Consider the following 12,951-nt stretch of genomic DNA (forward strand, 5'->3'; position numbering starts at 1 on the left):
TAACTATGCAATACTTACTGCACCAAGATTTTCTGGGAAGAAATCTAAGTGCGGGTACAGAAAGTGTACTTTTAAGGACATATTACGGCCCAAATTTTTATAAGATGTTATAAGATTGTTGACAATGATTTTCCACCTTTTAATTTCCTAAAAAACTCTGAGTAACATTATTGAATGTTTGCCAAGCTGCTTTCTCCAGTGGATTCAATATTTCCTCAAACTTTTCTTCATGCATATTTGTGGATCCACAAATATTGCTTCTTTAATTTTTTCATCAATAATTTTAGGAAACTTCTGTTTTAAGAACATGAAACCAGGATTATTGTCCATGACCTTGACAAAATTCTTCATTAATCCTAGTTTGATATGTAATGAATGTAAATAGATACACATTTTTAGGATTACACAATGGGTCATGCTTCACATTTTTTTGTTCAGGAATGAGTGATTTGTGTTCAGACCGTTCTGTCCCTACTATCCCATTCACACAAAAAAACAATAGTACTTTGTGAACCACTAGGCTGCAGACCACGAATAAGTGCAATTACCTTCAAATCACCACAAATATTCCATTCATACACTGCATATTGAAGCTTTTGCAATATAAATTTAAAGTTTTCATATGTTTCTTTCATACTAGCAGAGTGAGCCACAGATACTGATGGGGATTTATTGCCATTATGCAGAAGCATAGCTTTTAAACTAACCTTAGAGGAAACAATGAACAAGTACCATTCTGTTGAGTTATGTTCATTACAATGTATCTCCATAAGAGAAGAAATGTCATTACAAAACACTAAGCCATTTTCTTCAAAAAAAAATAATCTTTAAATTCAGAATGACAGTTATGATAAGTACATATCTTTGTATTCTTTTGAAGAAGATTCCATTCTTTTAGCCAGGAAGCATTTCAGATTGTTTTTTATGTAACTTTAAATCACGTATGTATGAGATAGTTAAGATTTTCTTGAGTCAGTAAATGAGTCTCACATGAACTGCTTTGTTCAAAAGTTGTATCACCCGAATCTGTTTCTTTTTCTTCCTTATTTCCATCAGACTCTGAGCTCTCTTCATCTAATGTTACATGTTCTGGAGGCTTTGGTATGGACAATTCTTTGCAGTGTGTAAGTGATCTCATTGTAGATTGCAAGTCAGGGTACACCACTGTATGTTTTGATTTTGAGATAATGCCTTTAATATTTGTTCAGATATAACAGTTAGAAGAGTGATCTTTGCGTTCCCTCCAAATCATAGGGATAGCAAATGGCATGTAGTGTGTGGCATTTTTCCATGGAGTGAGAAGCCTAGAACATGAAACAACAGATATGTGAGGCCCAGGCTCTTGTTTAGTCCCCGACTTTAGACCCAAAATAAAGTTCATAACAGTATTTTAGTAATGGAGTAAGGTTTTGCCTTTAGAACTTAAGCGTCACTCCACCACATACATAACAAAAATTAGTAAGATGATTTAAACAAACTCTATGCATTTTGTAACTAACGACTAATTAAAATTATTAAATAAAGTTATAAATATGTAATACATAATAATTCAGACAGACAAAGCACTCACAATAACATGTTTACTGGTTCAATACTATCTGCACCTGGCATCTCATTCTGATGAATGTGTGCTACACTAGATCATGTTTGTACATGTCTAGAAATGTCTGAACCTGCACAATAGTAGCAACGCTACCTTTTGAGTTAGCTCATTTGGTCCCATCATATTCTCTAGGAGCTTTTACTTGAAAATTGACAAATGAATGAAAAACGTTTTGAAATATTTAAAAAAAATAAAATAACATACTGTGGGTGATGGAAATTTTGAATTCTTATTTGAAAACAGGATAAAAACTGCATGAAGTACACCTGTTGGTTTTCATGAGAAAACAATCATGTTGACCAGTGTAACCAAAACTAGCTATTACTCAGTCATGCTGTGTTTATGATCTAAATGCTAAGTTTTCTGCTTCTTTTTCAGACTTCTCGTGATTATTATGCATACAGTTGACTGTGTAAACATATCTAAATATTCAATCATAAATTGATTTGGATTAGTTAAAAATATTTTGGGTATGTTTATTGGATAAAGTAATGGTGATGATAATACTCTCTGTTTAGTTTGGTCACAATTAATTGTATTCTGGATGGTTATCTGCCTTTCTGTCTGATGAAATACAAAGTTTGAGGATTGTACATGATATAGCGTTAATAACATTTATGGACAGTCTGTATTTTAACGGGAAAATTTCTTGTATACTAATTGATAAGTTTTATTCATACCTTATTATTAGTTAAAAAAAAGGGATTATGATTGGTTGGAATTTACTGCATTTTCATTGGTCAGTTCTTTTTACAACTGTAATTGGTGTGTCATAGTATCTTTTTGATGAGCCAATTGTATTTTTACTAGTGAGTGATTAGGAAAATGCATTAAACTGATGGGTTAGTTTCTGAAGTAATCTGATCTGTAGGGGCGGTGGTGAAACGTAAGTGTTACCTGACATATGAGAGGATGAATGTGAATTGTCACTGGTTTAGTTTTTATCGGCTTGGCATTGATAGGAATAGAATCGAATTTCAGGACATATATTATTCTTTTTACCAATGTTATGTGATTGTTATTAATGGGGAAAAGTTAAATAAATTTAACAAAATTGGATTATTATTGAAAACCTGGGAATGCCAGTACCGTAAACATTTTCACACCCTTACATTAGTCTCTGGTGTAATAAAGTTTCATACAAAAATTAATAATTTTGTATGCATATATTTTTATGATTACCTGTTAAATTTTAATTGAACTTCAAAAGTAAAGTGATATAACATACATGAAACGTTAACTTGTAGGAAATCTTAAAAGCATTCAAAATTTACTATTTAATTTCATTTGTTTTTTAAAAATTCCGTAACATTATTTCACAAATTTATCAGATTATGATGTGAAAATATATTGTTGGTTTTGGAATCATAATGATTTTGAATATAACAACCATTAACATATCAAAGTGCTATCTTGTTTTTAAATAGAGATGTACGAGGTTGTGTTTCAGTGTTTATACATATGACCATGTGCTTTAATTATAAAACAATTTTATTAGTACTTATCAATATATAAACAAATCAAACATTTGCATGCTAGACAGTAAGCGTATATAAAGGTATTGGCTTGAATATTCTCGCGATGTGACTAATTCATTCATGAAAATTACCATTAACAATTTCTGAGGCATTTCCCAATTAAATCATACACATTTATAGTCTAGTTATGATGGAGTAGAAATTATATAGACATTGAATATTACATTACAGCAGGCTCAAAAACATGGTAAAGGTAAATAAAACCAAATGGAATATTACACAACAATGAAATAGGCTTAATTTTTTCCACAATGGTAAGAGACCATGAATGATCAGCATGATTAAGTGACAATAATTTTAGTTATTTATTCATTAAATTGGAACAAAAATAGTTTTTGTGTTAAAAATATAAAAAAAATTATTTTTTCTTTTAAAATAAATTTTATTCAAATTATATTAAATTTCAATTTAATTCAGTTTAATTTATTTTTATTTAATTTTACTATTTGAACTTACCAAATGTTGTAATTTTAAAAATTCAAACTTTATCCTGCTGTCATTTTGTGTACAGACATTGTACTTATACCATTTTTCTTGTCTTAAAGAAACCTTTAAAATTATGTATCACACAAATAGGGTTACCAATTAAAATATCTGAGTTATAACCCCTGGGCCATCTTCCAAGAAAGGGTTGAAATTCTATTTCTTGTCAAAAGGTAAAGTAGTTGACTGGTACCTTATCCTGAAAGTTACAGTATTCTATCTAGAATGGTTTTAAAGTTGTTGAGGGATTTCCATATTTTTAACTTGCTCTGTATAAAGAAAATTTACAAAGTTCTGTATGTGTCATTTTAATATAATAAATATATTTAAATTTTTTTTGTTGTAAAAGTTATGTAGTTTTTAAAATTATGAGCTTCATTTACATACGTCTAATAAAATGAGAAGAAACAATTTTTATAGTGCAAGCTTTAAATTAAAATTAGTTGAGTACACAGAAAATAATCAGTCAGCCATGAAATATTGCAGTATTATGACATGACCATCATAATTGAAGAATTCAAAGCCAGCCAAAAATAATTTGATTTATATTAAATTATCTATTATTTAATAGTTTGATTTATAAGATGAAATGGGATATACTATGGGAATAATAATTATACTATCAGAAAGAATTTCCAAAGATAAAAGTACTAAATGTCCAATATTTCATTATAGTCAGTTTATTATGTTACATTTTCTTCTAACATGTATTTTTATTATATCAATTACAGAATGCTCATAAAACATCAGTATTTTCTAATTCATCAAGGCAGTTCTATCAACTCAAAAGGTATATCAGTTATTCAGATGGATAAGAAAAATTAAAATGCCATGTAATATTACTAGTTAAAATACCATATTTATTCGAGTACCCCCCGCCCCTGAATAAGCCCCGCAATTCGTTTTTTCGGACTAAAAATCCAAAAAAAAGAGCATATATCAGTATTATAAAGTGCAACAGATATGATAAAAAAATACATAAATACGAAAATATTTAGAAAGTAAAGCAATAAATTTGTTCATTTAAATTACAATATTAATATTTAATTACCTTTAATATTATATTAAATATTTAAGTACTGGTTCAGTTCAGAATCAGTAGGCCAGTAAAACGAAAAGAAAATATCATGTTGAAAAGGATCATTTCAATACACTTTTTAATATGGGATTTTATTTTTAATTAATCACTGTCACTGTCAATGTCTGTAGAAGAGTTACCGTTAGTCTCCACATCGCTCTGCCAAAGGTGATCGTCTTCACTACCATCAAGTTCATTAGCTATTCCGCATTTTTTTAAACTTTTCTTTACTAATTCCATGGAAGTACCTTCCCAAGCATCTTTTAACCAAATACAAATCTGGTTAAAATCTGTGAGTTTGATTCTTCCTGTAGGCGCATGAAAGAAATTTTCATCAGCCATCCATTTACGGTAGAGTTGTTTTAATTTGAACGGTTAATTAATGCAATAATAATAAAAAAATAAGATTTGAACGGTTTATTAATGCAGACATCTAGTGGTTGCAACAGAGATGTCAATCTGCCTGGAATTATTACTTGGTCTGTCATATCCTGTTTTAAAATGTCTTTCACTTTATCAGTTGTATGCCTTCAATAACTATCCATTACTAGCATACCGGTATTTTTTTTATTAAGTAAATCTCCAGATCGCTTTTGCCATACACACCTGATCCAATCTAAAATTAAGGTTTCGTCTATCCAACCTGATTCCTGTGCTCTGATAATAACTCCATTTACCTGTACGGCAGGAAGAGTTTTTCTTTTAAAAAGAATGTACGGAGGTATTTTTGATCCATCAGAAGTAATGCAAAGCACAACACTACACCTTTGCTTTTCATTACCACCAGTGCGAATCGTAACACTTTTTTTACAGTTTTGTCAAATGGCATTTCAAAATATATGGGGGTTTGATCAGCGTTTCCTATTTTATAAGGCAAATAGCCTTTATCTTTTCTAAGATTTATTATGTATTTGTGAAAATGTAATATTTTTTGTTCATAAGCGTCTGGAAGTTGTTCAGAAATGGTTGTCTTTTGTCTTATTGACAAATCATTTTGTGAAAAAAATCGTGTTATCCATCCATGGCTTGCTTTAAAATCAACTTTATTCAATGATTTAGCGATTTCATGAGCATATGATTGACATATTTCTGTCATGACAGCATAACCGCATTTCCTTTTTTCCATAACAAAGTCATACAATTTTTTTTCTATGTGTGTATTTTGGTTTTAAGCCACGAATGCAGCTTTCATCTATGTCAAATTTTCTTCCTGCCGCCCGATTTCAATTTTTTTCAGCCTCTTCTATAACACAAAGTTTTTCATTTACTGTAAAAGATCGTAAACACTATCCTTTTATACTCATTTTAATGCCGTAATTAAAATAAATCATCGTATTAAACTTTACAAGATAAAGTAAACCGATAAAATACACATAACCGTCAACATATAAAAACAGTACAATAACTATGGCAAATAGAAAAGACGACGATGGGTAACTGATACTGTTCATTAGAACCGGATGAAGCCTATACAGAATGAATCAGTTTTATAAAATTTCCGCAACTTCGTTCCTATCATTAATATGAACAGGAAGTTAATAATTAAGGATGTATTCTGTATAAGCGGCATCCGGTATTGATAAACGAAAGCCTAATGTAACTATATTTATGTGATTGAATTTAGGTACGTCTAAGAAAATGTTTACTTTACATAAATTATCCTGGCTAAAGGCTATGATTCAAATAAGCCTGGCACCCTTATTTTTTCTCTCCAATTCCAAGAAAAAAAGTGCGGGAGGTACTCTAATAAATACTGTAGGTAGAAGTTACCTAATTATATAGTTTTTCAAGCAGAAGATATGTTTGTTGATTTGATGGAAGTGGGGAAGAAGTAATGCAATCACACAATTAAAACCTCCTTACATTTGAATAGCTGTATTGTTCATTCATAGATAATATTACGTATAATATTTAGAATAAAAAAAAAAACAAAAAAAAAAACAGCCTATGAGTATTCTTGATGGCTTTAAAAGATTTTTAGTTTTAAACCTTAACAGTCTGACACCAATAATAAGATATATATATATATATATATATATATAATAAAAAAAACTTTCTATTAAAATCATTTAGAACTTATCATCATGCATCATGCAAATCAAGCATATTTCTCACAAATATTTTGAACAATCAATTATTTAATACATTAATTTAATTATTGCATTAGACAAAACAGAAGAGTTTCTGGTTTGAGTCACTGAAAATTATAATTATGATTTACAATTATGAAATGTTGAAAGTGCAAAAAGGAGTGAAAATTTTGAATTAAAAAAAGTTCAAGAATGAACAAACTTTCTATCACTGTTATATATTTTGGCTCTGTTTTTATTTTAAGATACGTTTTACCTGTGAATTTTTTTGGTGTGGAACTACGAATCATATTATCTTTAAAAAAATAAACAAAAATTATCTATGTAAAACTGTACACCAAAGTACAAGTCACTGTACAATTCATTATTTTTATACTTTATACAATCAAACATTACATATTACTAAGAATTTAAACATTTTTTCTACCATTTCCCATATTTAAATATTTCATCCGAACTTATTATTCAAACTTGCAAATCTTCTCATTCACATTTTAAAAATGAGGGGTAAAATGCAAGTAAATATCATACAAACACAAAATTATTAATAAATATAAATAATTAAAATTATTAAATTATATATTATACTCATTAAATAAAATATGACTAAAAATAAAATAATGATAATTACCTGTGCTTCTTTAATAAACTCAATAACTATATTTTTCCGTTTTTCAAATGTTTCTTTTAGACATTTTTCTTCCATTGCTAACTGCTGATCTCTAGCATCTTTCTCAATCCAGTATTGAATCAGTTTTCTATAAAGAAAAAATGTATACTATAATAAATAAAAATAAAATAATTTTAATATAACACATTATTATGTAACTATTTTAATTATGCTATAAATCTGTAGGTAAATTAATATGTTTCATAAAAAATATACAAAATAATTTAATAATACAATTGTAGTTTTGGCTGTTTATTTTAATACCAGTAATTTAGTGTTGAAATGAATGATTAATTAAATGTATAATTTCTCTGTTAAAATTATTTTTGTTAAATTTCAAATGGTCATTTATCATATTTCATTACTCCTTTTATTATACATATGTGATTTTTCAAGGGTATGTAATTTTAAATTGTTTTAACTGAAGATAATTCCGCCAATTTTTCAAAAAAAATTTACAAGAAATTTTTATAAAAAATCATTTTACAACAATTTATAATAGGTCAAAATATTCATATCACCAAAAAATATCAAGTACAATAGTAGTATGATTAAAATTACGTAGTGTAAAATGCACACATAAAATAAAATTTAGAAAGAAATATGGAAAGATACATTTATTAAAGACAAATAAAAATTTTACATCTATAACTTATAACATCCATTAACATTATGCAAAAATAGCTAACCAGCTATAAAACAAGTAATAAAAAATGAAATAAATAAATAAATTGAGTTCAACTATTCATAGCAAAGCAGATTATAAAACTTTAAAAAAAAATAAATAAAAATTTTTTTTTACAAATTTAAGACCAGAAAAAATTAAAAAAAAATATTATCAGGAACATGTACAGGCATACAAATACAACAAAGAAAATCCAGTTATGTAAGTAATATTTAAAAAGATAAAACCCATTTTATAAAATGCTAGATATATCAATATTAAAAGTTAATAAAAAGTTTAAATGTATCCTTAAAAGATTATATACCGGGTGATTCAAAAAGGACTTCACAACTTTAAAAGCATATAAAAATTTGAGATAACTTACAGAATCGGTTGAGCTCTCATTTCATAAAAAACGTTTGTCACCCAACATTCACTTTGGTTTGATATGGCTTCCATCTGTAATGCGACATACATCCCATCTAAAACCAATTTCATTTCAGACTGTAGCCAGAGAGTCGGGTGTTACCTCTGCAACTGTGGTGTTAATTCAAAGTCTTAGCTCAACAAGATCATCAGGCAAAGGTGGTACATAAACTCGATCTTTAATGAAACCCCACAAGAAAAAATCTAGTGGGATGAAATCTGGAGAGCGATGTGGTCATGCAATTGAACCTTCACAACCGATCCACCGACCTGGGAGTTGAATTTCAAGAAAATCATGGATGGGGTGGCACCCCATCTTACTGAGAGTAATAGCATCAATCTTAGTCATCATTTAACTGAGGAATTAAAAAAATTTTGAAGCATGTTCAAATAAACAATACCATTTATAATTGCCTCCTGGATGAAGGCTATACAGTCTTTGTTTGCTTAGTGTACAAAAAACATTGACCTTAGTGCTACCATGAACGGGCTAAAAAGTTTCATGAGGGTTTTTACTACCTCATATTCGGCATTTGTAGATGTTCACCTTGCCACTGATGTGAAACTTTGACTCTTACTAAAAATTACAATGTCTAAAGTTATCTGCAATTCTATTCATCATTTCCACACAAAACTGCAGCCAAGCAACTTTGTCATCACCTGTAATGTGTTCAACCATTGTAAGGTTTTATGGCTTCAAGTGCAATTATTTACATAATATGAGCCAAACACTTGTTTGTGGAACGCCAGTCAAGTTGATTTCTTCGGACTACGTGCAAAGCTTTCTCCAAGCTGTTCCACAGCAGCTTCAGGGATGTGTGGGCATTCTGGTGATTTTGTATGTTTAAGAGAACATTCTATCTAAATGAAGGTTTGGTGTCAGGAGTAAATTGTATGCCTACAGGGGGGGGGGGGGGCTCCCTATTGTACTCTACAAAAATTTGTTAACTGCAGTTGCAGACTGCAAATTGTGAAACCATAACACACAGCGAGCACGTTCTGCACCAGTAAATTTATCCATTTATCCAAATTTGGTACTGAGCTATGCGAGTCAAAATTTGATGTGTTTTTCTATGAAATGAGGCTTCAACCAAATCTAAATAAATGTAAGTTATCTAAATAAATTTTTAAATGCTTTCAATTTTATAAAGTCGTTTTTGAATCACCCAGTATAATAAAAAATAATAATGAAATATAATAAATAATGAGCTGAAATTTAATAAAAATAACTGGAAAAGAGAAATTATACATTTAATTCATCATTTATTTCAAGTTTACTAGTGTATTAACAGCCAAAAATATAGTTCTAATAACCAGAAACAGTTTACAAGACTAATTTAAATAATCAATGATGTCAAATGATTGAAAAAAGACAATGTCTCTTTCTAATATTACAAAAAAAAAAAATTTTTTTTAACAACAATCTGATAAAATGACAACTGCTCTGAAAATGTTCATGAGGTTGGTTATATGACAATAAGGCGAGCTGATTTTTCCTACTAAAGGCAGTTACTTTTATAGGGATCTGAATACTAGATTGTGGATAATGGTGTTCATTGGTGGTTGGGTTTCAAATAACCACACATCACAGGAATGGTTGACCTGAGACTGTACAAGAATACACTTCATTTACATTCATACATATCATTTTCATTCATCCTCTGAAGTAATACCTTACAGTGGTTCCAGTGGTTAAACAGCTCTCTTTTTGAGCTGATTTAAAAAAAAAAATACTGCAGTCTGAAATAATTTTTGAATGATTAAAGAAAAATAACAACATAGAATTCAGGGAAAAGTGTTGTCAGGATAAAAAGGAAAGTGAATTAGGGAAGGAAAAAAAGAAAAGTAGAGATTAATTTGTGGTGGCAAGGTGGGTAAGCAGGTTTGCAGAAGTGTTTACATTTTTGTATGAGTGAATGCATATGTTTGTATGTAAGGGCAACTGAACAAAGATTTTCTCACACATGGATTCATAAAATGATGTGCTACTTATGGTTTAGCTGGTCTAAAACTCAATCCGTGTGAGTTTCACAATACTAATAACTTCCGAAAGTCAAAATTTAAAGAATTGAAAACAATCTTTTACTTTTACAACAATTTTTTAAGTCAAACTTAATTTAAAAACCTTTTTTATTTTTAAGTGTAATTTTTATTTAAAGTATGGAAACCAATAAAGAATGTTGCTTGAATGAAAATAAGCTGTTTGCAAAAAAATGCAAAGGAGAAAAACCTGTACTTTGATAAAAATAAAACAAACAAAGAAATGATGTACAGAGTGTTAGCTAAGACTGTAAGGAATGTAAGGATACATATTAGTTTTACCAACTTTTAGAAGAAAATACAGTTGTATGGTGAGAGAGGAGCGTTAAAATGAATTTCTTTTACATTTTGAGGTATGAAGTATGAGGAGTATGAAAATACCACTCATTCATTGAAAAATAATATAACATAAAAAAATAACATAACATATAAAAACATATAAAAAAACAAAAATGCCTCAGCTTCACAGAGGCACATCGGACATGGATATGTCTCTTGTTGATTAAGGTCTGAAGTTCAAATTACACAAATTAAAATTTATATATTCGATAATATTTTTTATTTGATCTAATTATGCACATACATAAATTAAAATATATTACAATCATTATATACATATTTTACACTTACAAGCAATAATTCGTCACCTAGATTACAATTCATTACATCACATTGATCGAGTTAGTAGAGGGCGCAGTCGTAGACAAAAGAGGACGGTGCGTACCGAAGTACGAAACATACACTTTCGTTTCGAGTAGGTCGATATATCGAGAAAATACTGTGTCGATACACGTCGAATTTCGCATGGTGGAAACAGCATGGTCGTTGTTGAGTTCAAATCCAAATCGGTCGTGCATAAATTCAAGAAATTGAGCACCATTTGGTCCGCGTAGATACAAATTAAGATCGCCGCTGAGTATGATCGGAATGTCTGAGTACTTTAGTTCGTCGAGTTCTCTAATCAGACCTTTTAATTAACTTTAATTGATATTTTTAATTAACATTATTTGATAATCGTTATTTATTCAAGTTTTACACATACTTACATGGTGGTGCTATACCAACCTACTTGTTTTATACAAAAGAATAAGAGAGTAAAGAAATGTTGAATTACTTAGTCGACTAATTTTGTATGTAAAAGAATGAACAGTCTGGTAATAATGTCGATATCAGAACTTTAGATCAATTTTATTTGATACCATTGAATTTTTTTTGGTTCATTTCAATTCAACTTATTTTCATGTAATTTCACTTTATTGTGCATTAATTTTATATGTAAAACAAATTAACAGTTTTGATTTCATGTTAAAATTATAATTTCAGTTTGATTTTATTTGATTTGATATATTTAATAAGATCAAATTTAATTGTTTGATTTATTTAATTCGTTTTGATTCGATTTTATTTCTTATTATTTTATATAAATTTATTTAAAATTACTTATATTATTTTAATTATCATTTTATTTATTTATTTTATTTTATTAGAAAAGTGTTGAATCTTTACACAGAACTTGATTCTTAATAGGAAAGAGATACTTACCAGGAATTTATTCGTAAAGCTGATAACCGCTATCTAATAAAATGTTCATTCAAAATTACTGAAAAATGATGAAATGTGAACCACGTTGTAGACCACGTGTCTGAGGGTCTGAAACGGGATCCACAGGCCCTAAAACGAGGACTGCAACACGCTGCGCATATCTACAGCGCAGCGCGTGCTGAGTATGGCCCACTTCTACTCCCACTATGCACACCACTATACCAAGCCTTTGAAACTCATGATAGAGTCATGGTAACGCTCGGTGTGACACACAAATGTTTTCTAATTTTCCCAGCCATAAGACATATCCATGTCAAAAAAATAACATAACATATTGTAAAATATAACATAAAATTTTGTGGCTTGAAAATCTCTAAGACTAGTATGTTAATCCCATTGAAATTTAGATATACTGTAATAGTGTAGTGTATCTGAAGTTGTGCACGTGAAAATTTGATGATGATTGGTTGACTGTTCTAGAGTTATGCTCAATATAAGGTTCAAAAATTTGAACGGAGCAAGTTAGAAGGGTTATTATGATGCTACAAGTTGAAATGTTGATGTTTATGTTTGAGTACAGCAAAAGGAAACAAAAAAAAAAATAATGAAAAGTTGGTCTTGCACAGAACTGCACAAGAATTTTTTTATCCTAATTTTATAAATAATTTTTTTGAATTTTTACACAAATGTTTTATATAGTAGAATGAAAGCAGGCTGCATGTTATTACATGAAAAAAATTCAATACTAAGCAACAAGAATGAAAATAAAATGAAAAATATCTTCAAATCCTGTAAGAATATTAGTTAATTTTTTATC

General features: G+C 29.1%; 1 protein-coding gene across 2 annotated transcripts in view; it reads right to left on the minus strand.

Annotated features, from left to right (window-relative positions):
• The window catches only part of LOC142326032 (meiosis-specific nuclear structural protein 1-like), a 608,636-nt gene that overhangs the window by 9,754 nt on the left and 585,931 nt on the right, over positions 1-12,951 (minus strand). For both annotated transcript variants that reach the window (XM_075368124.1, XM_075368123.1), the window contains one exon: positions 7,424-7,550. In XM_075368124.1, the coding sequence (XP_075224239.1) occupies positions 7,424-7,550 (127 nt within the window). The remainder of the gene's footprint in view (positions 1-7,423; positions 7,551-12,951) is intronic.

Source organism: Lycorma delicatula, chromosome 6 (assembly GCF_047948215.1).
Source record: "Lycorma delicatula isolate Av1 chromosome 6, ASM4794821v1, whole genome shotgun sequence".
Lineage (NCBI taxonomy): Eukaryota > Metazoa > Arthropoda > Insecta > Hemiptera > Fulgoridae > Lycorma > Lycorma delicatula.